The 25,690-nt window shown below is 29.9% G+C and overlaps 9 protein-coding genes and 1 long non-coding RNA gene across 11 annotated transcripts in view; 5 read left to right on the forward strand and 5 right to left on the reverse strand.

The window, feature by feature from the left end:
* LOC113796284 (uncharacterized) overlaps positions 1-6,350 on the reverse strand; it is a 36,888-nt gene extending 30,538 nt beyond the window's left edge. Inside the window, exon 1 of the mRNA XM_027346522.2 lies at positions 5,255-6,350. The gene's annotated coding sequence lies outside the window, so the exon portion shown is untranslated. The remainder of the gene's footprint in view (positions 1-5,254) is intronic.
* Positions 6,351-8,206: 1,856 nt separating this feature from the next.
* LOC113796307 (uncharacterized) lies at positions 8,207-9,151 on the reverse strand. Its single transcript, XM_027346548.2, has 2 exons — positions 8,714-9,151; positions 8,207-8,642 (listed from the first exon to the last, which is right to left on the reverse strand). Exons 1-2 carry the CDS (start codon positions 9,111-9,113, stop codon positions 8,275-8,277), a joined length of 768 nt encoding a protein of 255 aa, XP_027202349.2. The 5' UTR covers positions 9,114-9,151; the 3' UTR covers positions 8,207-8,274.
* A 100-nt stretch (positions 9,152-9,251) lies between these two features.
* On the forward strand, positions 9,252-10,028 carry LOC113796300 (uncharacterized). Its single transcript, XM_027346541.2, has one exon. The coding sequence runs from the start codon at positions 9,298-9,300 to the stop codon at positions 10,000-10,002; it is 705 nt and encodes a 234-aa protein (XP_027202342.2). The 5' UTR covers positions 9,252-9,297; the 3' UTR covers positions 10,003-10,028.
* LOC113796287 (structural maintenance of chromosomes protein 3-like) lies at positions 9,999-14,725 on the reverse strand. Of its 2 annotated transcripts, none has more exons than XM_027346528.2 (5): positions 14,348-14,725; positions 11,159-14,039; positions 10,599-11,102; positions 10,179-10,534; positions 9,999-10,115 (listed from the first exon to the last, which is right to left on the reverse strand). In XM_027346528.2, the coding sequence occupies exons 1-5, from the start codon at positions 14,723-14,725 to the stop codon at positions 10,026-10,028; spliced, it is 4,209 nt and encodes a 1,402-aa protein (XP_027202329.2). In that variant the 3' UTR covers positions 9,999-10,025. The 2 variants fall into 2 exon arrangements, with proteins under 2 accessions (XP_027202329.2, XP_027202330.2); XM_027346529.2 differs by lacking the exon at positions 14,348-14,725 and adding an exon at positions 14,123-14,226.
* A 91-nt stretch (positions 14,726-14,816) lies between these two features.
* On the forward strand, positions 14,817-15,754 carry LOC113796302 (uncharacterized). The gene is made up of 3 exons (XR_003474874.2): positions 14,817-14,913; positions 15,119-15,156; positions 15,358-15,754. It is a non-coding gene; the product is annotated as an uncharacterized LOC113796302 (long non-coding RNA).
* Positions 15,349-16,765, reverse strand: LOC113796296 (uncharacterized). Its single transcript, XM_027346537.2, has 2 exons — positions 16,278-16,765; positions 15,349-16,215 (listed from the first exon to the last, which is right to left on the reverse strand). The coding sequence occupies exons 1-2, from the start codon at positions 16,690-16,692 to the stop codon at positions 15,362-15,364; spliced, it is 1,269 nt and encodes a 422-aa protein (XP_027202338.2). The 5' UTR covers positions 16,693-16,765; the 3' UTR covers positions 15,349-15,361.
* Position 16,766: 1 nt separating this feature from the next.
* LOC113796291 (uncharacterized) lies at positions 16,767-20,123 on the reverse strand. The gene is made up of 7 exons (XM_075820176.1): positions 19,700-20,123; positions 19,517-19,632; positions 19,346-19,460; positions 18,676-19,292; positions 17,213-18,310; positions 16,984-17,163; positions 16,767-16,925 (listed from the first exon to the last, which is right to left on the reverse strand). Exons 1-7 carry the CDS (start codon positions 19,839-19,841, stop codon positions 16,791-16,793), a joined length of 2,403 nt encoding a protein of 800 aa, XP_075676291.1. The 5' UTR covers positions 19,842-20,123; the 3' UTR covers positions 16,767-16,790.
* A 142-nt stretch (positions 20,124-20,265) lies between these two features.
* On the forward strand, positions 20,266-23,714 carry LOC113796289 (peptidyl-glycine alpha-amidating monooxygenase B-like). Its single transcript, XM_027346531.2, has 3 exons — positions 20,266-22,670; positions 22,744-22,840; positions 22,910-23,714. The coding sequence occupies exons 1-3, from the start codon at positions 20,544-20,546 to the stop codon at positions 23,557-23,559; spliced, it is 2,874 nt and encodes a 957-aa protein (XP_027202332.2). The 5' UTR covers positions 20,266-20,543; the 3' UTR covers positions 23,560-23,714.
* Position 23,715: 1 nt separating this feature from the next.
* On the forward strand, positions 23,716-24,738 carry LOC113796299 (uncharacterized). Its single transcript, XM_027346540.2, has one exon. The coding sequence runs from the start codon at positions 23,748-23,750 to the stop codon at positions 24,483-24,485; it is 738 nt and encodes a 245-aa protein (XP_027202341.2). The 5' UTR covers positions 23,716-23,747; the 3' UTR covers positions 24,486-24,738.
* On the forward strand, positions 24,673-25,518 carry LOC113796301 (uncharacterized). Its single transcript, XM_027346542.2, has 2 exons — positions 24,673-24,856; positions 24,917-25,518. The coding sequence occupies exons 1-2, from the start codon at positions 24,680-24,682 to the stop codon at positions 25,310-25,312; spliced, it is 573 nt and encodes a 190-aa protein (XP_027202343.1). The 5' UTR covers positions 24,673-24,679; the 3' UTR covers positions 25,313-25,518.
* The last annotated feature ends 172 nt before the right edge of the window (positions 25,519-25,690 follow it).

Genomic DNA, 25,690 nt, shown 5'->3' on the forward strand with positions numbered 1-25,690 from the left:
ATTTTTTTTCATATCACCACCAACATCTTTACCAATTTACTAAGTTTTTTTCTTTGGGTTTTCATCTAATAGATTTCTCTCTTTTTTTTCATTTATCAAAAGAAATATTGAGTGAATATCAATTTCCAATGATGATGATAATAATAACAATAATTGAAAAAAAATTCTTTTTGCTGGTTGTGTTTGGATGAATGAATGAATGAATGGGGAAAATCGATTAGTTTCGTTTCGTTTTTTGTTGCCTAAAGAAAAATACGAAGAATCGAAATGAAGAAAATTATTCCATCATTTCAATTATCAATATTCTCTGTGTGTGTGTTTGTGGATTTGTTTTTGAGAAATTTGCTACATTGATATGAATGGAAAAAATGAAAGAATTTAACAAACAAAGATAAAAAATTGGAAAAAACACCGAATGAATTTGTTGTTGCTTCAAAAGAATTAATTTTTTTGTTTGTTTGTATCATTTTCATTGGAAAACAACAAACAAACAAACAAAAACGATCAATTGTCATCATTATCATTCGTTCGTTCGTTTTGGTGATCATCAGAAAAAATACATTTCGAAACAGAAAAATACATCTCAATAATCTGGATGAAAAAAATAAAGAATCTTTGTAATCATTTCTTTTCAAAACAAAATAATAATGATAATAATGACTTATAGACTTGGTGATTAACTTTTTGTTTTCATTTCTTAACGAAAAATTCACTAATGGCTAAAAATGATATAAAATGTAATGAATTTTAAAAAAGAGAAACATAGCCAAAATACAGAGAACATTGATTTTTTTCCATTCAATTCAATTCATTGATTGTCTATAACACACATAGTATCAATTCGGATTCATTTCGATTTTGTTTTGTTTTTTTTCAGATGATTAGAGTTATTGTTTTTGTTCAATTTCCCCCGTACATCAACGATTACATAACATTAAAGCAGAAAAAATGTTACCCACCACATTTATCCAAAGCAAAGTTTATCCTTTTGCATTAAACGGTTCTGAAACAAAAAAGCAATGATTATTATTATGAAAAATTATCATTATCAATATTTTTTCATTGCTTGTTTGTTTGTTTGTTTGTTAATGTTTTTCATCAGGCACCATTTAATCATCATTATTTCATTCATTTTAAGTTAGCAGCCAAATCAATGTTACAATGTTCCCATTGCTCAATTCACATATGGTCATCATATGATCATCATCCAAAAAAAAAAAAAAAAAAAACAAAACAAAAGTTTCAACAAAAAAACAAACAAACAAAATGAAATAAACTGAAATGGATCTATTTTTCTAGCAAAAAAACTAGACGGAATATTTTTCAATTTCATTATCAAATTCTCTTATCATCATCATTATAATCATCAAATCTTTTTGATTATCATCATCATCATAATTCACCAGCAAACAAACAATGAGTTGAAGAGAACCAAAAAACAAAACAAAAAAACATCAACATCATATCTATTTATTGCCTTTATTATCTGTATATCATAAAATTAAATATTTAGCTTCGTCAAGATGATGATGATGATGATGATAATTATTTTTGTTTTTTTTTCAACTCTTTCATCTCATCATCATAAACATCAAGAGTGGAAAAAAAGAATCGAAATTCTGCCAAAAACAAAAAACATTTTATCTGAGTGCAGAAAAACCATCATTATTTTGTTTGTTTTTTGTTCTGTGGTTTTGTTTTTTTTTCAGCAAGCATATAATCCAATTTGATGATAATATGATGATGATGATGGCAAAACAAAATTGTTGAAAATTCACGAAATAATGATGTTTATCATCATTTTTTATTCAAGGTTTTGTTTCAAACTTTTCTTCTTCTTTTTTTGATTGACATTTTTTTTTTGTTTATAAATCGAGTAGAAAAAATTACATATTTTGTTGGTTATCATCATCATCATTTTCGAATGATGATAATTCATGATGATGACAAATGTTACCAAAAAAAACAAATGAATACAAAAGTATCTTTTGAGACCCAAATACCCGATTGGGAAAATAGTTAGCCATATTATTATTATTTCATTTTCCGCAACAAACAAAAAAGATAATTTAATCAAGACTAGAGAGAGCCAACGAAACCATATTATTATCCATTTCTTTGATTACAAATTCTCAATTAGAAACACACACACACAATGGCCAAACGATAGACCAAAAAATTTGAAACAAAGCACAAAGAATTCTCAATGGAGACAAATGTTTGTTTATTCTTTTTTCCCTTCTTATATCTCCATTTCTCTATATATCCATAGAGAATGATTCGAGCCAAAACAAAAACTAAAATGATGAATCCTATGAAGAAAAGCAAATAGAGAATATAGGGATATTTGTTTCAAATTTAATCATTAAGATAGGATTTCATTTCATTTTATCATCATTTTTTTCTGTTTGCCATATTCTTTGCCCTAAAACCATTTTTATAGGGAAAAAAGTATCGAATTAATGATGATTAATTTGATGATCAGAAAAAATTTGCATATTATTCAATTACTCCGAATCATTCACACTCATTATGTAAGAAATGTTTTTTTCGTCATTCTTTAAAAATTAATTTGAAAAAGTTTCTTGCTTTGAAAACTGATTTCAGATCACCCACCTAACCAACACCAACAACAACACGATCACAAGAGTAATTTTCTGAATGAAAAAAATTCAATTAATCATTTTACTGAATCAAATGATCATTTTGACTTGTATTCAAATACAAATTGAAATTTTTTCAAATTTTTTTTGTTTTGTTTTAGTGTTTCCAATTTTAATTATTCGTGAAATGTTTTTTGTTTGCCACAAAATTTTACTTTTCAATTCAAAACATAAAAAAATCCGTTGCAAATCCACTGCAAACTAATTATGCCATTGGATTTTTCTGCTTTGAATACCACTTTTGTTTGTTTGTTTGTTTGCCTGATGAAATAAAAGAGAGAAGAAAAAGTTTTTTAAAATTGAAAAAAGCAAATGAAACAAACCGACCGACCGAGAAATGATATTTGTTCCTGGGAATGTATTTCTATTTTGAATATTAAATGCAGAAACGAAAAAAAGTTTCAGAAAATAAACATATAATTGATTCTCTCACAAACCAGAAAACAAAAAAGAAAATAAACAAACCAAATATCAAATCGATCAACGAAACAAAACAAAAATCAAAATATTACCTGCAATATTAATATCAAGATTAACTTTCTTAATTTTCTTCCTCACCGAGCATCATTCGTCCATCACCACCAAGGAAGAAACAGAAAAAAGTTTCTCAAAATGGCAATATTCATCGAAGATTTTCGATTACTTTCGTTTTTCATTCTTTCGTTCAAGCATTACTTTCTCTAATCAAGTCAAGTTTTTATTATTATATAATACCGGAACACCGGTATGTTTTTCGTTAGCATTTGTAGTAGTAGTAGTAGTCGGTTTTTTTTCTTTCCAATTCCTAAATGATGATTCATGATCCAAGATAGAACCAGAAAAAATCATGAAATTTCCACTCTATTTTCGTTTAAAAATGGCTATTTTCACAATGGAATAAACTACTAGAAAATAATAATAATAATAATAATAAAAGTGGTAATAAACACACAGGTAAGATAAGGTAGATGAGAGAGTAGTGTAGTACTATACTTAAACTTTTCGAACCAGGACAAGATACTTGAATTTATTTTATTGAACAGCAACAACAACAACAAAATGACAACAACAATAACAATAACATTAGAAATCGATTCTCGAGAATCATCTAATATTAACCAATCTATCTTGTTATTTTGCAAGAAAAAAGAGACCAACCAAAAGAAATCATCAATGTGAAAAGGATGTTGAAATACCATTTTTTCTAATTTTTGGTAAAAGGTATTGTTTTATTATCTCTGTGTCTGTCTATTTCTGTTTGATAAAATAGATAGGAAACAAAAACAATATCTATAATTTATTATATGGAATGAATGAATGAATACAAATAAGATTTATCATTTTCATTTCCAATAATAAATGCAATAATAATAATTTATTATTACAAATAATAATAATTATAATTACATCAATTGGTTGTATATGTGAGTGAGCAATTCATTATCAATATGTATGATCTCCATGTATGTCATGTTCGAAAAAAAACACAGAATGCATTTGTGGAAAATATGTTTCCAATATGAAACACAGATGGATATAGCATTAACATTACTCACAATGGTTAATCGTTGAATAACATAACCATTATCATCACCAAATATGTAGATTTTCGATATGTAACAAAAATGAAACAAAAACAGAAAACGAAACGGCTGACAATTATCGATTAGATCCCATCATGATAATCATATTGATAATGATATGTTCACAAATATGATTAGGAATGAATGAATGTCATCTTCATCATGGGTCTTATCCTATCAATTTTTTTTTCTTCAAATTCCATATGCATGCATGATGTTTATTTATTTTTTCACCATCGGTTAATATTAACCACACAAACAAAAATTATAGTGATTCAATTGAATTTCATTTCAACTATTATATTGGGAAAAATGAATAAAACAAAAATTATAAACCACCACCATCATCATCAAGCAATATAACCTTGTTTAATGGTTTATATTAACCAACCAGCAAAAAGAAAAAAGAGGAGAAAAGATCCATTAAGAATTTTCATCTTTCCTTCTGCATTCTTGATTATCATAAAAAAATTATAGTTAAAAACCAGCACCATACACACCATACATACAGCAGATTATTAGGAATCAGGAAAAACAACGAAAAACAAAAAATCTCAAAACAATAATGATTATTATTACAAACGAACGTTTTTCAAACACAACCATATTGTTCAACACAGTGATCCGCCTTTACTACCCAAAAAAAAAGAAAAAATATATATGGTGTTCACTCAATGATTACAAAAACCAGAAAACAAGCAACAACAAAAAATATGACAATCATCATAGAAAGAGGTGGGCAATAAAGAAAGAAACATACACACATCGTTGTCGTATGAATAAATATGTGTGACACATATGATGATGATGGTAAAATCAAATTAAAATTACATTCACATACACTCCAAATGATGATGATGGTGCTGGATTATATAATGGTTTTTTATTGAGAATTCATAATTTAATAAATGAATGGTAAATGAAAATCATAAACAAAACAACGTAAAAAACGTATAAACATAAACATTAGCCGCCTGCGTAATTTACAAATCGATTTTAGTAAAGGGAGAAAGAGAGATAAAGACTTACTTGATTTTGGTTTTGGTTTTTATTAATAAGGATTTTCCTTCCTTTGCAGAAATGATTTGTAATATGAATCTACAGTTGTATTTTGTTTGTTTTGTTTACAATTTTAACATTTTATTTTATAAAACTTTGGTTATATAAATCGATAACACACAAATGTGATGAGTGAAATAGTGGATAACAGTGGAAAATTGATTGAATTAAATGAAAATCAATCGATAATCGATGATTAATCAAAAAGGAAAAATGGTTTTTCATTCAATAAAAATAATAACCATTCATATTCATCAGACAGAGAAGATTTGCTTGTTGTTTTCAATTTTGAAATAAATATCGATTGACAATAACGATCGATCGATCGAAAACTAAAAACAAACGCACGAAACACAGACACGAAAAATATGATAAATTAAATTCGGGCGTAAACCGGGAACGAAAGGAATTTTTCATTTCACCAAAAAAATTCCCCGTTTAAAATATAATTGATGGCTGTTGTGTTGAAAGAAACAAAACACGAAAAAAACAACAAACACTTATAACCGAATTAAACGACGGACATTTATTTTTTTTTCTTCGGACAAATTAGCCAAAAACAAACACAAACAGAAACACAGACAAAGAAGAAACACAAAGGCACCACTTAGCAGCAAAAACAACAACAGCATTCATCAATTTCAATTTTGATTCAGTTCACCAAAAGGCAACATCATCAAATCGAATGATTTGTTTGCGGGTCAAAAGGATTGATGTATTGGTGATCCATTGGGAAATTGATTTCTTTTTTCAATATATTTTTCTCGTCACACGTGTATGCAAGCTGTTTTCTTTTGGATGAAAGAAATTAATATCGATAGATTCAAAATTGTATTGAAAATTTTTTCATTTTTGCCATTCTGATTGAATTGAGTGATGTCAAACCATCATAAAACCAATAACAATGAATTTTTCGGGGTTTTCTCGGGCGCCAAACTAAGCGGGCAAAAATTGAAAGCGAATTTTTTGTTTAGAAAAAAAAACTAAACAAACAGCAAACCAGTGTTAAATGAGGAAAACCCGATTTTCATTTGGTCTGATCATTCTTTTTCTGGTTTTTCGACACACAAAAAAACACCAGAACAAGAATTGAACATAACCGAAAATTCATGTTACTACTATTACCACTACCCATCAAACACTATTGATTCCAACAATTCTGGAACAATATACAAAAATTCTAACTGCTAACAGCATTCATTACAGCCGGTATTGGATTTTTTTTTACCAGCAGTAGTGGTAGTGGTAGTAGTAAAAGGAAATGATCCAAACAAAAGCAGAAAAAAATTCCCGCCAAACCCTGATGAAATTCTTGTAGAATGGATTCGTTCGCGCATTCTCTAATCGAATAAAATGTTGTCTTTTGTGTTTGTCGAAAATATACGGTCAAAGGTCAAAATCAAAATTCAAAATCGATCGATTTTTTTGTGGTTATGCTCAACACATATGATCATATCAGATCAATTGATTTGATTTCCGTTTCACATTTGATATGAATTGAATCAAATCACACACCAAAATCAACGGAAACGACCATGAGGAAGGATAAAAGAAAAATCTGATTAAAAGACGCTATTATGATGATGATAAACTTGGTGAGAATCGATCGATCGATTTTGTTTTTTGTAAACAGAAAAAAACGATGATTTCAATCGAAAAACTGATATTTTTCGTTTCACGCACAATTAGTTTAATGGAATTTAGATTTTCACACAAAAATAAACGCGCGTCAGACACATCAATGAACAGAGAGAAAATGTTTTTCAATGAAAATATAAAAAATTCAATTTCTATGACGCCGTTTCGTTTCTTTTCTTTTTGTTATTGTTGTCATTATTTGTCTCAAAGTTTTTTGTTTTCTTCATTCTTCCACGATGAATTTCAATTTAGATCCAGCGAAATTTTCTATGGCAGAAGCTAATAAAGATGTTTTCGACGAAAGAAAAAATATTGAATTCTTCATTTGAGCAGAATTCTTTTTTGGTTGCTGCTGCTGGAACATATTTTTTTGGCATCATCAGGACACTCCGGCGCACACTTTTTGGCTTTCAAGCTAAATTTAAGGGGAAAAATCTGTCTGCTTCTGTTTCATCCAGCTAAATCATTTTACCATAATCAAAATCAAAAAAATAATAAGCCAATCAGCCTAAATTATAAGATTTTTTTTATTTCAAAATCAAATTCACACGGGTAAACATTATATCCAAAAATATAAAACGTGTTCAATTTGAATTTCCCAATGGGAAATCTACACACACATGCACAATATTTACCTTTATTATAATAATCATTTTTGTAACGATAACGATAAGTGGTTATCTCTATTTTCATATTCTAAATGGATTGAACAACAGCGGCAAAATATTTAGATTATTATCATGTGATAGTGATAATGCGAATTTCATTCGTCGAAAAACAAAACAAACAAAAATCTTTCCATATTGAATTGTGTGGAAGGTGTGAAAATGATGATGACTATTAGATGATGATGTTAGCACTCAATTAAATTGAAAAATGAATGTTTCATCATCATCATCATCCATATCTTTGATGATCTTTACTTACTTCAATAAATGTTGATTACAAATTTTCCGAAACAAACAACAACAACAAAAAGTTTCCATACTACTGCCGCTACTGATGATGATCATCATTTTGGAAACAAAAATCATTTTTTAATAAATTTTAAATTAGTTTCACATGAAACAGTAAAGGTTGGAAATTTTGAAGAAAAAAAAATTCTGGAAAACCAGAACCAAAAACCAAAAAAAAGTTATCATCATCATCATCGACGGCAAGCACACAGATGCTGGAAAAAGTTGCTGTTCAGTACGGAAATGATGAATTTCAAGGTGATTTTTTCAGATGAAATTTCCCAAACCCAAACCGATAATGATTAATTGATGTGGAGTGCGTCTGGACTAAAATGTATTGATTTTTGATTTATTTTCAAAAAAACATAGTTCATTTTTACAAAAAGTTTTTCTATTTTAAAAATTGGTTGTAATTTTTTGAATAAATTCCGTTACACCATCAGGAATGACATTCATTTTGCCGATAAAACGATTTTTACGATTTGAAGATCTTCGATGATGATTTTTGTTGTTTTTGTTGTCTTTGTTATTTTGGTGGTTGTTGTTGTTGTCGTTACTGCTTACTGCTCTCAATGAACCATTTGATGATGATCGATTTCTACGTTGTTGAATGCTTGATCCAGATGTCAATGTATCAATAGATCGTAGTTGTTGTTCCTGCTCCTCTCGTTGTTGTTGTTCAAATGAATCCTCATCCACAATTAAATTCAATGGTCGAAATTGATCAAAATTTCCTTTAAAAATTTCTTTGATAACATCCAATCCTTTATGGTAATTTTTTTGAGAGAAAACAAAACAACATTGATTCAGTGAAGAAAAAGAATAGAAAACTTACTTGAAACAATATAAACCAACGCAATAATGGCCATATAAATGATTGAAATCCAACCCATATATTGATTGAAATGAATAAAATGTTCAATACCATCATCATCATTTTTATCAGGGGTATGATTATTTTTCGCAGTAAAATTGCTCACCGTAACAATAGTGTTCACCTGATTATCATGGTGTTTCTCGACTAATCGTTTTGGCGTTGATAAATGATTATTGGCAGTAGTAGATGTTGTAAAATTATCAATCATTTTTGGTATTAATTTAAATTGATTATCATTATTATTCGTAACATGTTTATGATTATGATTAGTTGTTGTTGTTGTTGTTGGTTCAACAATGACAATAGCATCGATTAGTTGTAATAATAAATGAAAATTAATTACAATTTTCATTAACATTATGTCTGGTAAACAAAACAGGAATAGAAAATTTTGTAAAATTGAAAAAAATTAATCATTTTAAATTAAATTCAAGGAATGTTTAATTCTGGAATTTTTTAAAATTTTGTTAATCGATTTAAGGAACAGAATTTATATTTGAAAATTAATTGTTTTTGGTTTTGCAAAGAGTTAGTGTGAGAAAATGCCAAGAAATAATCCTCAACAACAACAACAACTAAACTTAATCGAAACAATTAATGATGTTAATGATGATATGGATGATGATGATTTGACAAAAAATCGTTGGAATTGTCAAATAATGATTAATGATTCAAATTCAAACATAATACTATTCCAAATTCGTTTACAATCAACTGCGAATAGTTTAGATTTTCTAATACCAATATCATCGATACGTGATGAAAGATCGAAAGATTTCCTGCAAACCAAATTATATTTCCGCCGTAATGAACAATATTTTATAAGAGAATTGGATTGGATTAATAATATTACTATTGGTCTTTGGGAAGATCCAACATTATTAACATTATTTGATCATTTATTTAGAAAAATTGTTTCCATTCGTTTTATGATGTATGAAGATGTTAATCATTTTCGTCGCCGTATCAATCATGATCGTTTTACATTAGTGCCATGGGATGAATGGGAAATTTGTCAAAGAGTTGGTGCTTGTCAATGGAATCATTTCAAACGTCAATTTTATCAGGCAAAACTTCGTTGGCCACAATATGTTGTCAATATGGCCTATATTATGAGAGGTAATTCATCACCATATGATGATCCGGAAATTGAAGAGGATCGTAAACGCAAAGATCGTATATTAGTTGAATTAGTTATTGTAGTTTATAAACAATTTAAAGCAATACAAAGAGCAAAGAAAACTTAATAAAATTAAAAAATTTATTCATTTCATTTATTGTCAGTAATGATTTTTGATTCGGGTATTGTTGACAAAAATTCCAATGCCGATATTTTGCTAATACGTTTTACTTGGCTTATCTATTGTTTGAAAAAAAACATTGAAGAATTTTGTTTCGAAATCCAATACCCAAACACACTTACCCCATTAACATATTTAACACCATAACAGCGATCCGAATGTTCAACCAATTGTGTTTTAAATGTCGTGATGATAAATTGTCTATGTTGTTGTTCTGATGGTTGTCGTGGTGAAATTTGATCGTGAATTATTTGAGCAATCAGTTGACGACTTTGTGGATCAAGATTTTGGTCCAATTCATCAAATATATAGAATGGTGTTGGATCAACTTGCTGCAAAGCTAGAACAAAAGCCATAGAAACTAGTGTTTTCTGTCCACTTGAAAGTGATAATAAATCACGTATTGGTTCGACATTTTCCTGAAATGATACAACAATTTCAATGCCTACGAATGCATCCACACTATCGATGAATTGCTCTTTTAAATAGAAAACAAAGAAATAGGAAAAAGGATGACAATGATGAATTTGAATGAAAAATACCTTGCGATAATTGCGAAGATATTGAATTAGATGATGATGATGATGGATCCGTTATTGTTTCACTTCTAATACTAGTCTCATTCGAACCATTCGATGTTGTAGCTGTTGTTGTTGTCGTTGATGATGATGATGATTCCATTGATGAATCAACATTACGCGTGATAAATTGCAACGAAGCTACACCACCTGGCACAAATTGTTTAAAAATTTCTTTGAAATTAACATTAACCTGCTTATATGTGCGCATAATAATTTCATTTTTTCGTCGTTCGACTATTCGAATTAGGTCGTAGATCTTTTCTGCATTCCTAATTTGTATTTCTTTTTCACGTTTCAAATGATCAATAGCCTGATGATGTTCATCATATGCTTCCAATAAATCATGATTGATTTTCCCGCCAGGAATCAACCGGTTCAGCTGACGATTCAAGTCTTTTACAGCTTTATTCATTTGGCCGATTGTATTTAGATTCCGATATTGACTATCAAGATTTCGTATAAAATCTATGATGAAAACAAATGAAGAAATTAATTATATTAATGAAAAAACATTTTCATACCATTCGAAAACAATCCAGCTTGTTCAATGTCGACCATAATATTCTGAATTTGCGAATCAAGATTTTTACGTTCATCTTCTTTGATTTGAAAGGATTTTTGCAATGTTTCCAATTCATTCTTTGCTTTTTCCCATTCCTGTTCCAAATGGTCTATTTCGCTTGCAAGTTCACATTTCGATTGTGATTTAGTTGTGAGCGTTTGATTGAATTCAGTAATTTTTCGATGGAGTTTTTCAATCTTTTCATTCCATTCTCGTTCAAATTGATCAAATTTTTCACAATTTTTGATCGCTGATTGTTGATTTGATTGATCATATTCAATTTGCATTATTTTTGTTTTCAATTTTTGTGTGGATAATTTCAAATCCTGAATCAATTTTTCTGTTAATGTTCGTTTATGTGAAGTGTGATGAATTTCACTTTCAACGGATTCGATTTGTTCATTGAGATCTTGAATTTCTGATTGTAAAACATCGGGATCAGATTTGGATTTTTGTTGCCAGAAATTTTTCTCTTCAACCAAACAAGACATTCGTGTTTCATTTGAACACAGACAATTTCTTTCAAATTCAATTTCTTTTTCAATTTGTTCCAATTTTTTGGCCATAACTGATTCGTTTGAATCAATTTCTTCTTCGTTTTGGTTCTGAATCCAATCCCGTAATTCGGATAATTCTTGTTTTTTCATCGTTTCTTGGCGATGGGCTTCAAGATTTTCATTCAAAATTCGATCACGATCCGATTCTAATTGTTCGATTTTTTCGTGAATTTCTTTCAACCGTCTTTGATTGACCAACAATTTTTGATACAATTCAAATTTGGTCAGTTGATTCTTTCTAACTTTTCGAATCACACCGCTATGATCGATCATTTCGCCTTCGAGCGTAGCAAAATCACAATTTCGACTCTTCTGAAACAATGTCCAACAATCCTGAAATGATCTTCCAATATAAAGACCATTAAAAATATGACGCAAAACACTCTCAATCAGTTCATTATTCGGATCTTTGTTACGTATACAATTGAAAAGTGGCTGACATAGTTTATCTAAGCCACGTCCAATCGATGACTCATTTTCCAATGGCAAACGATTCCCAGCCAAAAAATTGAACGATCCAAACAATTTCAATCGTGAAATTTCATTCAACAATTCGATGGCAATACTTTCATCCGAAACAACATGATAAAATAGATTATTTTTCAACAATACCTCCATAGCATGATTGACTGGTTTGACCAAATCAATAAAATCTATTACTTGTCCATGGTAGCCATTTATAATACGTTCAGCGTGTTGTCGTTGTTCATCATCACCATCGTCTTCGATGCTTAGTTTTGATTGAAATGATTGCAAAACTTGTTGAATGCTGTGTTTGGTTTTCATTATGGAACCAAAAATATCCAGACGATTTTCCATTTCTTTAACATCGTTTTTGATTGAAATTGATTCTTTTTGCAGTTCGGTCAATTGACTCATAATTTTGCATAGCTCTAGTTTATTCGATTTTTGTTGGAAAACCAAATCGGCCAATTCTTGTTTCAATGGTTCTGATCGTTGTAATCGAGATTTTCGTTCATCCGAACTTTTCTTCATCAATTTCATCAGTTCGGATTTTTTCGATTTCAAATTTGGCAATGTTTCTTCACGTTGATTTGTAATCACCATTTGAAGTTCTTGAATTTGTTCATTTAAAGGTTGCAAAAATCTATCGTGGATTAATAAATCTTGTTCCTGTGAATCACCAGTTGTTGATTGAACCAATTGAATCCAATTCAAATAATTCATACGTTTACTTGCCAATGATTTTAATTTATCTTGCAATTCTTTTTCCACTTTCGAAATATCCTTTAATTCTTCAATTTTATCTTTTAGTTTTGAATCTTCTTCGGCTAATTCCTGTTTTAATGAACCGATTTGTTCCAAATCATTATTGACAATCTGTTGGTCGTATGATTGTCGTTGTTGGCGCAGATCACTCAATTCATTCATCAATGTTTCCATTAAAAGTTTTGATGATTCAAATTTTGTTTTTAAATCTAAAATTTCATTACGAATTTCTCGACGTTGTTGTTTTTTTTCCTCCAAACATTCTTGAATTTGCGAAAGATTTTGTTGATATTGTTCCAGATTTATTTGACTTTGAGCAAATTCGTGCTGATGCTCTTGACATAGCTGTTGTAATTCTTCCAATGTTGTTTGTTTGATTCGACTTGTAAGGTATTTTTTAATTTTTGATAATCGTTCATATCGTTGAATGGCTTCGGTATCGATGTTTAGCATCGATAGTTCATCTTCCATAAGCTGAATTTTCATTCCAATTTGTTGAACTAATTGCTCGTTTTCTTTGATCAATTGCAATGCTTCGATTTTTTTCTGATCAAATTTTTGTGCACCACTCATACAACGTAATATGTCGAGAATTTTTTTCGGATTACTTGTAGCAATATCCGTGACAAGACCTTGTTTTACAATAAAGTACGAATTATCTCGGGAAAAACCACCACTTTCCAAGAATGCCATCAATTCATCATTTTTAGCCAATTTACCATTGATAAAAAAATTGTCATTTGTTCGTGTTATCTGACGTTTAATAATCACTAATGGTTCATTTACAGGGAAAAATTTATCCTCATTATCGAAATGTAATTCGACAAATGCTTCGATTGTTTTTGCAGATCCATTATTCGACTGATTTTGATTACACATTAACAATAATCGTTGTTGTTCGTTTAAACGATTATAATTTTGTGTCAATACAAATTCTAATGCCATCACTAGATTTGATTTTCCCGAACCATTCGATCCGACAATTACATTCAAACCGGGACATAGATCATCGATTAGGCAATATTTATAGGAACGAAATCCTGAAATGATTATCTATTTTGATTCGATTGTGGAGGGGTGATTAGAACAGAAAAAAATCGATGATAATCGATTCGAAAATCTTTGATTAATTTTACCTTTTTGATGAACATTTTTGGATCGATCGATCGACAAAAAACGAAAAACAAATGGCGAACGAGTGTGATAGACAAAGGAACAAAAAATTCGTTTTTTCGACGAAAAAAAATTCATTCATAAACAACGGTACAGAATTATTTTAATCAAAATTTTTATTCAATTTTTGTTTTGGAAACAAGATTCATTACAAAGAAAATTAGTTAAAGTTCATTATATTTTTTTGCCATTCCAAATGCTTTTTCAACTGGATATTTTTGTCTATTTTTATCCATTTTTTTCAGAGTTGCATCAGCCAAATCAATTTGACATTTATCCGAAAGTTTAATCAATTTTTCCATTGTTACATTTACGGCCATTTCCAATGATTTACGTTCATCATCCGACCATTCAGGTAGGCCAACCTTACAATCATTATCGGTATGATCACGAAATTTCGATGATATTTGGCCAACACTATCGAATAGATCCAGAAACAAATTTCTTGTATTTGTCGATTGTTTATTTTGTGTTTTCTCAACAACTTGTTGACGAATATCTTCCAATGATACTGTATCCGATTCGAATCGAAATTCATTATTCTGATTAATGTTTGATGATTCCATTGTCGATCTATTTGGAAAATGAAAAGAAAAATTTACAAAATGATGAAATTGTTTCCAAGAACAGTGCGTTTTTTTTGCGATAGTATCCACATGTGGAATTCGTCCATCACTTTGAGAGCAAAAAGCAAACAAACGTGCATTTGCAAACGTGTTTTTTTTGGCTAATTTCGTTGGAAAATGAAATTTTGGTAAGTTTTTGTTTTTGATAAGTTTCAAAATTAGTTCGTGTTTCTTTGAACCTGAATTCTAACAAAATTCAAATGGATATCAGGCCAAGCAAAGCACGATAAAAAAATTTTTGCCTTTATTCGTACTGATTTGATGAAGTAATTTTTTCGTAAAAATCAAATAATCCTGTTTTAATGGTACAATCTTTTTCATTTTCCTTTACAGATTTTCCTAAACAAAAGTGTCATTTATTTCTTAAAAAGGTATGTACCATCACTATCATCCACCAATTCCGCGTATTCTCATTACTTGAAAACTTGAATAAAAAACATCAATAGTTTTCAAGTCTAGTTTGATACGCTAAATTAAATTTGTACAAAATTAAATTAATTACGTCAACAATCTTGAATTTATGATTGTATCGTTTATTAATTTTTTTACATTTTTTTTCAAAATTTTAATAGGCCTTCAATCAATCAATTTATGTGGTTGAATTGAACGACGCAGTGCCTGTTCCCATGTAGCACCGTGTTTCAAGTGTAAAAGAATTTCAAACGTACCACGAAAACTGAGTATTCGTTTAACCATTGGTTTCAGACGAACATACTGATGGATCGGCAAACGTAAACATTCTAATCCTTGTTCATTAGCTCTATCCAATGTTAATGTTGATTTTTGTGTTTTCGATACTAATGCACCGATTATATAACAAGCATCTGGATCGAATTCTTGCATAACTTTACGTGCATCCGGACTTAGATAAATAAATCGTTCATTTGGTAATAATTGTTGATATGATTCTTGATGTAAATTGAAACAGAATTCTGGTTTATCAATAAATTGTTGCATATTTTTTTCCAATGATTCATATGTACGATTATGATTACGATCATATTCAGTGAATAATAATTTGAATGGATTCAAACTATAACGATTCAGATGATAAATTCGAGATATTTGCCGTACACAGGATAATATCTCATAATGTGCCATCAAACGTTCAAGTCCACAATCGATTATTAATGGTTGTCCGAATGATTGTGCACGACGTAATGATTGAATTGTTTGACGATGACGTGCCATTTGAAAATATTTTGTAAATAAACAATTGCGAAAATGACCATATTGTAATTGATTTGTTTTCGTATCGAAACAACCGATATCTTCGAAATAATCTTCCTGTTCAGCCAAACGTCTTAGTCGAGATTTTTCCTCAGCTTCTTTTTGACGACGATAACTATCGAATTCTCGGATAAAAATAAAATTCACATAACGTAATCTTGATCCATGGCCTTCGTATTCATTTAGCATTTTTTCCATATCTTGTTTTGAGGGACGAGAAAATTTTCGTAAACAAGTTTTCCACAGACATTCATTTACTTACCATCAAATGGAATTGTTGATGGAGCAAACAATGAATATCGTAAAACATCATTATAATACATTAGAATCATTTCGACATCTTTTCGTATCGTTTGTTGACCATCAACATCTTGTTCTCGAAGCCATAATTCGGAATATTTTTCCAATTCAATTGGTTCGTATCCTTGTGGATGTTCATCCAATCGTTGACGAATAAATTCACGACTAATTTCCGGATAATGGCTAAGTTTAAATGGAAGTTTCAGTTGTGAATAAACTTCATCGAAATTTTCTCTTGTTTGAACTCTTCGTAATTGGCGTTCATCCTCAAGATCAGGTACCAAAAGATTTACCGATCGACTAGATAGTTTATAAATAATTTTTTTATTATTTTGATTCAATAAAAAACGATAAAATTGACGATTGAATAACATCATTTTATTATTGAAAAATTATACAAAAATCACATGTTTTCAAAATTCATGTTTTTTGGAATGTAAATCATCATTCATGAATGATGTAATGTTCAAAAAAATTAATTTCGCCATTTGATTGTCGTAGCAATTAATGCATTATCAATATAACGTTGAACATCCATTTCATTCATTTTACCCAAAATTGATGTACGTAATTCATTTAAACGTTTACGATCACGTAGTTTTATCAGAATCTGTAATAATGATTATCCAAATCAATTTTGCTCTTCAAATTCAATCAATTCAACTTACATCGGCAGCATATTTATTCATCTGAAATTCTTTGGCCAACTGTAAACGTTTTTCGATATCATCAACAAGATCGAGATATTTTTCCAACATTTCTTTTGGTGCTGAGTTTTTTTGCAATATTTCAACAATATCAACTATTGGTATTATATTACGACGAATTTTGCGACTGCCAAGCCATGACTGAAAATAGGATTTTTTAATGGAAAGAAAATTCCTAAAGAAAACTTACTTTATATTCGAAAAGTGTATCAATCTCCTGCCAACGCATTGTTTTGGCCAGTGATTGTAATGCAATCCATAAGAATTGTCGTTCACTGATATGAAATTGTTTTTTCAGATGAAATGGTGATGCAAAATTATTATCCGGCAGATGATGATGATAAAGGTGACAATAATATAAGGTTTTCATTAATGAAAGACCAATTAAACAAGGTCGTGGTTGGTGTATCACAAATGATTGATTGTCTTCAATATTCGAATCAACATTCTCTACGCTCGAATTCGAATGTAAAATCATTTCACAACGACGACGATCATCCGATTCGATTGGAAGTTGATGTTTTAACAGTGTGATATGTTCCTGAATTAATGAATGGTATTGAATCAATTCATTACCACCGGTTGTAAAATTGGATAAGGCACGTTCCAATAAACGAATTTGTTGTTGTTGTTGAGCATCAGTTTTATTCATTGTCGATGGTGATACAGCTCGTGAATACGATGCAAATGCAGCATCTTCATATCGGCCCATCATATTCATTATATTTAGCTGTTCATCTAATCGTCCATCGGAATGTAAATAAATTAGATAATGATCAGCAGCAATTGGACGTCGAATCAGTTCGTAAAACATTATCGATCGTTTTAGTGTATGTTCCAGAAATTGTATCACCAATGTTATCGTATATTTATCTCCACTAAGTATTGCATAATCCAATAGTTCAAGTTTTTGTTCTCGTCCTTTGAATCCACAAAGATTTACATGATCATGATCTCCAGCTATAATTTTATCAACAGCTTGCCTTGTTGATAATTTCTGTACATTATTGAATGTATTTGAACATTTTGTTGTTGAAGAATTTAGATTCGATTCGATTAATCGGGCCATTCGTTGATCAATATTATCATCAATAAATTCAACACAGAATTTTCCATCTTTTTCGAAATTATTTTCAACATTGATGGATTTGTTTACAGTTTTCGACAATGTTGTCGATGATGAATCTTCTGGTATTTTTTTGTCTAAAGAAGTCGAAGAATTGATTGTTAAATTATCTTCTTCATCTTCATAATCGAAAAAATTGGCTGCTCCCTGTTTTTGTTGTCGATCGAATGATGATTGTTGTTGATGATGGTCATCATCATTTGTAGATTCCATTATCTGCCAGAAAAAAAATCTAATTTCTCATTATTTACAAGTTAAAAACAAATCAATTTTCCAATTAAACTTGATCGACAAAAGATCGTCTTGAAGAATTTATTCACAAACAACGTTACAAAGAATTTTAGGATATCAAATTTCGAATGTTTGACAGATTTTTTGTTTTTTGAAAAATTATTAATATTTACAATTATTTCCGGGAAAAAAGTTGCGTTTTTTGTTTTTCGTTTGTCACCACATAATTACAGAATAGTTTTTAAAGGAAAAAAGCTGGAATAATATCATTTTCAATAGAAACGTTTTCGGGAAACTTCCTGTCGTTTTTGATAGAATAATAATCCAATAACCACGGCAACAATCAGTACAATAATGGCTAAAAATGTATAGAAAAAAAATCGTAACCAACTCATACGGCCACTGGCGGATGAATGATCATCATCAATATGATCACGTGGATGTGCCGAACTTAAGGCATGTGGAATGATCATAGCTCTTTCATTTAATTTATCCAACAAATGTACTGGTGTTTCAAGGCGATAAGTTTTTATAGAAATAACATCATGATTATCACTGAGATCACCGGTTGCAGCTGTAACACCCAAATAAAGACCCAACGGTAGATAAACACCTTGGGATGAAAAACAATCAGTCCATTCACCACTTCCATCAACATCGGTCATTAAAGTTAATGTATCATTATAATAACGAATAGCCAAATAAGTGTCATGTTCAGTTTGACGAAGTTTTGCTTCACAACCGGCCAATTCGGTATGCGTTCCATCACGATCATGATCATAAGCCATCGTAGCATTATTCACCATAGCCGAAATATATGGATGCGTATGCGAATGTGCACCATTTTGATTGGCATATGTATCAAGGAATATGCCCAGACCCCAGAAATAATCCGCACTGCCGAAAACATTGCCTTGTAAACAAAAAATTCATCAAAAATCTAATCAAAATGAAATTGAAATTTACCTGGCTGCATTGAATGTTTAGCATACCAGATTGCCATACCATCACCAAACAAATCTTTACCGTGACCAGATATTTTGAATTCAATATGAACTTCCCAATATGGAAATGTTATTGGCTAGAACGAAAAAAATTGAATATCATCAACATGAGAAAAAAGAGATAAAAACATACTATTTTATTCCATAAACCACCGTATCTTGATTGTTGATCAGGTGTTAATCGAATAAAATTACTTGAAACAATCGTATGACCATATATATCCCAATTCGGTATTGTCATACCCGAACCTGTGTGGAAAAAATCAAATTTCATTGAATAATTTTCTCGAAATAAACATTATTAATCAGGACAAACCTTGATATGGTCTCATCAATGAATGTTCTTTTTGTGGATAGAAACCTAAATCCTCATATTCAGTATGTGTTGCATGAGCAAATTTTATGAATGTAAATGAAAAAATGGCACAAATAAAATATTGTATCCAAATAATAAACATGGTGTTTTGTTTTTATTTTCTTTGTTTTGGCTGCGAAAAATCTATTGAAAACACGTGTAACTTTGTTATTTTTTTTATAACTTCTCCAAATTAAATTAAATAAGATTTACAATTTTGAAAAATTAATTTAAAGGTTAAACAATGATGATTAGAAATCAATAATGAATGGAAGAGAAAAATTGATCACTTAAAATTTGTACCAGAAAATTTTAACCATCACCATTCGACGACGATCAACGATACGTCAGTTTTATATGAGAAATTTTTTTCTTTTCAATTTAATAAAGTGAAAAAAAATGATGCCTGTTTTTTTCCTGGTCGGTTCCATTCAAAAACAATCGTACGGTATATGGATGATCACGTGATCAGAATAATCATTCGAATTGCTAACGGTATTTGTTTTCTGTTCTGTTGTTTGTTTGGTAAGAATATTGTTGTAGCAGCATTGCAAATCAAATGCCAACATTGCAAAATTGTTTAAGCTAATTGTCAAATGGTTAAGTTTTAAATTATAAAAAAAAATTATTCGAGCGGATATCATCAAAGATCGACATCCTTTGAAACATCGACATGATTTGTCATTGACAGTTCAGTTACTGATATCGTCGTCATCAAGAAAACTGTTCCCATTCCATATGGATCAGGAATAAATTCGTTTCGACGTAAACATTTTCCATTAAATTATATTAGATTGTCGACACAATGCTGATGAATATGAATCATACATTTGAATTTTCTCTATTATTTTCAATAATAATCATTTTGTTCTTTTCAACCAAAATGGTAAAATTGAAAATTGTGCCGAAAAAATCATTATCCGAAACGAGCGATTTATTGTATACATTAGAACTGAAAATGCCAAATGTATTGCCACGAAAAAATGATGATTATCTTTGTACATCAGTCAATATAAGTAACGAAGAAATTTATATTAAAAAGTTCGATCCAAATGCCAATTCAAATCGTATACATCATATTATAATATTTGGTTGTAAAAATCTTCAAAATCATCATAATCAATTATTATATCCAAATCATTGGCCTTGCATACATCTACCGATTTGTCCAGGTATGCGTATCATATATGCATGGGGCCGTAATGCACCATCATTGCAACTGCCACCGGATGTTGGTTTTCATGTTGGTGGTTTATCCGATATAAATTATCTTATATTGCAATCACATTATTCACATCCATTACAAGAACATGATTCAAGTGGTGTTCGCTTGCTGTACACCGTTCAACCACAACCATATATTGCTGGAATACTGTTGCTATCATCTGTGGATGGTATAATTCCACCACATCAATCAAAATATCATGTTGATATAAATTGTCGTCTAAATCGTGATCCAATCACAGTGTTTGCTTATCGTGTACATGCCCACGCATTAGGTACGGTTATTTCGGGTTATCGTTATTCACATAATAAAAATAAATGGGACCTTATTGCTAAAGGTAATCCACAATGGCCACAAGCGTTTTATCCAATGTCAGATAATGATAATTTAATGCAAATCAATAGTCAAGATATTATTGCTGCACGTTGTACATATAATTCTAGTGAACGTAATACATTAACCAGAATGGGTTCAACTGCTGGTGATGAAATGTGCAATCTATATTTGATGTATTATTCGGAAAATCCATTGCTGATGGCTGATGATTCAATGTCGAAAGCATTTTTTTATTCATTAAATGAACAACGTTCTGATATCGATTCTTGTAGTGGTATTGAATTTGAATCGGATTTATATCTTAATCTTCCTGATGGAAATGATCAACCATTACCACGGAATATAACATTGGAACAATCAGCTATTGGACAACATTCATCACATCAACATGTTGATTCAAATCATAGTGATGGGGATGTTATGAATGAAGAGGAATCTGCACGAAAACTATTGGAATTCATTCAGGATCCAGATTGGCCAGCAAATAATTTTCAATTTGGACAAATTACAGCCGTTGATTTTGACCAATCCGGAAATGTAGTGATATTTCATCGTGGAAAGCATGTATGGAATGAATTATCATTTGATTGGCAGAATAATTATCGTCGTATACAGAACGGGCCTATTGCACAATCAACAATCATAACTATTGATCCGAAATCGGGAAAAATTCTTGACAGTTGGGGTGAGAATCTTTTCTTCATGCCACATGGTCTAACTATTGATCAGAAAAATCATTCAATTTGGCTGACTGATGTTGCTATGCATCAAATATTTCGTTATTCACTTAATCGATCTGAACGAAAACAACCATTATTAGTACTGGGTGAACGTTTCAAACCGGGTGATGATGACAAACATTTTTGTAAACCAACATCCGTAGCCATTGATTATAATAATGGTGATCTATATGTAGCCGATGGTTATTGTAATAGTCGTATCATTCGTTTTGATTCGAATGGAAAATATCTTAATCATTGGGGACATAAACCGATTATTAACAGTGGTGATTTACAATCGATTCGTCCATCACCAAATTCATTAAATGTTCCGCATAAAATTTTGTTAATCGATCAGGAAGCGGATGATGAAAAACTTGCATGCATTGCTGATCGTGAAAATGGACGTATCGAATGTTTTCTTACACCATATGGACAATTTCGTTTCCAGATACGTTTACCACAATTCAATGGGAGATTATTTTCCATTGCTTATTCCAAACAAATGAATATTTTATATGCTGTAAATGGACCATCATTGATGCCACCACCGCCATCCGATATGGATCAGAAATCATCGACCGTGATGGCATTTGCATTCGATTTTCAAACACAACAACCATTGGCTACTTTTGTACCAAAATTAACTGGAGTATGTTGTTTTCGTTTTGTTGGATTTCTTGATTTCTAATTTCATTTTTTCTTCCTTTCAAAAAATTATTCAGACATTCAATCAACCACACGATTTAGCCGTATCTCCGTCCGGTAACGAAGTGTTTGTTGTCGAAATTGGTCCGAATTATATTTGGAAATTTATTAATTGTAAGTAGTTATCAATTTTTATTTCCCTGAAATGGTTAATTTTTAATTTATTCTTTAAAAAATATAAAGCAAAACCCATGGAACAACAGCAACCTTTTGTTGATAAAATGATCGTTGATAAATTAAAATCAAAACAAGCAATGAAAATTATATCGAACAATGGCATGCCAATCAAGTCGAAAATATTAACCAACAATACAAAAGATAAATCAGCAGAAATTGATGAAAAAGAAAAAAAATTAGCCATATCCAATGTTAATTTTTCATTCGAATTATTACAAATTCGTACGAAAGAATTTCGTGAAAAAGTTTGGTCCAACAATATTTTATATTTTGTCCTTCTTGCATTGTTTATATTCATTATGATACTGAATATTCATCATACATCATCAACATTAAGATTTTTTTCATTAATATTTTCATCGCTGCTGAATTCAATGAAATTTCGATTGATTTCCAATCGTTCCACCAAGATGAATAGTGAGCGTATTAGTTTGAGTAATGTTTTAAAATCATCATCATCATCGAAACGTAAATCATTACGTTTGGGTGATAAACGTTATGGTGGTTTTAATCGTTTACCACAAAATGAAGAAGAATCTGATCTAGTCATTGTCACTGATGATGATTCGAACGATGATGATTCAGATGTTCTTGAAGATTTTAGTTTATCACAGCAACAACAACTGCAAAACAACAACAACAGTCATGTTATTTAAATTTTTAAATAAAAATCAATCAATACTCATCGATCATCTTCATTTTATAATTTTTCCACTGAAAATATTTATTTTGATTTTGTAAATGATTTCTATTTCTCTTTGTGTGTGCTGTGTTTGTTGCAAAATAATAAAACCAAAGAATTTTATTTCGATTTGATTTTGGTTTTTTTTCTGTCCAAACAAAAATGCCAACATCATGCAAATGTTTAATCCGATTATGGATGACCCTTTTATTATTATTATTGTTAATTATTTTGATTGCGTCTTATCTGATTATAACATTTAAATCATCATCATCTTTTACATCAACAAAAATCGATAATGATTTGAATTTATCAACATTTTTCAACATTGGAAATAATTCGAAAACGGATGATAGAAAAGTAGAATTCGAAGAATTTTGTCTACCCGTTCGTAATAATGATTCCTATTTGGGAGAAGAATTTCTATCCCAATTACGCAACGAAACTGTATGCAAAGATATTGATTGGGAAAAATTTTCACGAAAATTTAAAATTCATTATGGTGATAACGATGGCGGTGAAATTTTTATACATCGTTACGATGATAATGATGATGATGATGATGAAATCAAAATGATCATATTAATCAAATTTCCTGCTAATTCATTACGAATATTCGAATGGAAACAACAATCGAATCGAAAATATCGATATGTTGTACAAATTGAAAATAATTTATTAATGGAACCAATAATCGATAGCGATGATTATGATTACGATCAAAATGAATTAAATATGGCCAACAACAAACACAATGATCACAAATTGGAATATTGGGCTAATCGGTTATTGATTTGGAACATGTCAACAATCGTGCTGATACGATATGAATCGAATGCGGATCACATTTGTCGAATTAATTTCAATCAACAAAAAAATCAATTTTGGAAATGTATTTGAAACAGCAGTCGAAAATTGGAAAAAATCGAATCAGAACATTTTTTTTAGCTCCTCCTTTAAAAAAAAATTTGAATTTCGAAAATTTCGAAAAGTTTTTTTTTGATCATCACCAAATGAAGTGATTTCGAAATTTTCGTTTTATTTGATTTTATTGTCACAAATTTTCTGTTTTTTTCTTTTGAGTGAAACAAAAAATGATTGAACCGATTCAATTTACCGAAATCAATAAAATTTCATTATTTTCATTGGAAAATCGTATCGATTATCATTTGGAACGTATCATGAAACGAAAACGTTTACAAAATTTCAAAAATTCGATAAATTTTCTCAATGTTTATGAACGAATTTTGGAATGTTTATTGGAAATTATTGTAAGTTTCGAAACCAAAAGACAAAGTTTTCTCTAATTTTTGTTGTTAATTTTCCAAAAGAATTCCACCAAAAATCTGATTGATCGTCGTCGAAATCTGATTCAAAATGGTCATGATATTTGTCAATTATTATCAACAATCATTAGTTTAGATGAACAAAAATTTCATAAACAACAAATAATTATTGAATTGTTTGATTTTATCAAAGAAATTTGTACAAATCTTGGTCAATTAATTTGGGCATTGAATTCGAATCGAGAGCATATCCGTTATGTTTGTAAAGTATTCAATGTACCGGATTTATTTTTCCATCAATCCATTATCAATGGTGAATGTGGTTGGATATCGATCAAGTTGCAAATAATCGAAATGAATCATCATTGTTCAAAAATGATTGTTGAATGTCAACGAATTTGTCAAAATATTCATCATATGGTGCGAGAAATTTATTTTTAATTTGAAAAAAACAAAATCATTTTTATTATCTTTTTATTTTTGCCAATTTATTACTCATTTATTTTATTTCCAAGAAAACACATTTTATAAACAACAACAAAGATTAAAATCAAAGTTTTTTTTTCGAATAAATTTCTTCTCGCCAAATCGAATGTCAATTCGCAAACGAAGCAGCGAAGATTACCAAAAAAAAATCAAGTTTTTTTTAACGAAACGCGAATCCAAGAGCGCAAACTCTAATCAAAAAAAAAAAAAATCATTTTGGAGTTGCCTGAACATTATTTGCATTGTGTGTTCTCTCTTCAGTGTGTGTTTCGGTTGTTGTTGATTTTTCAATGTTGTTATTGCCCAACACATATCTTTATCTTTCTTTCTATC

The sequence above is a fragment of the Dermatophagoides pteronyssinus genome, unplaced genomic scaffold (assembly GCF_027571235.1).
Source record: "Dermatophagoides pteronyssinus isolate colony J.1.1.1.1 unplaced genomic scaffold, Derpt_VIB-CSIC_2022.12 sq0006, whole genome shotgun sequence".
Classification (NCBI taxonomy): Eukaryota; Metazoa; Arthropoda; class Arachnida; order Sarcoptiformes; family Pyroglyphidae; genus Dermatophagoides; species Dermatophagoides pteronyssinus.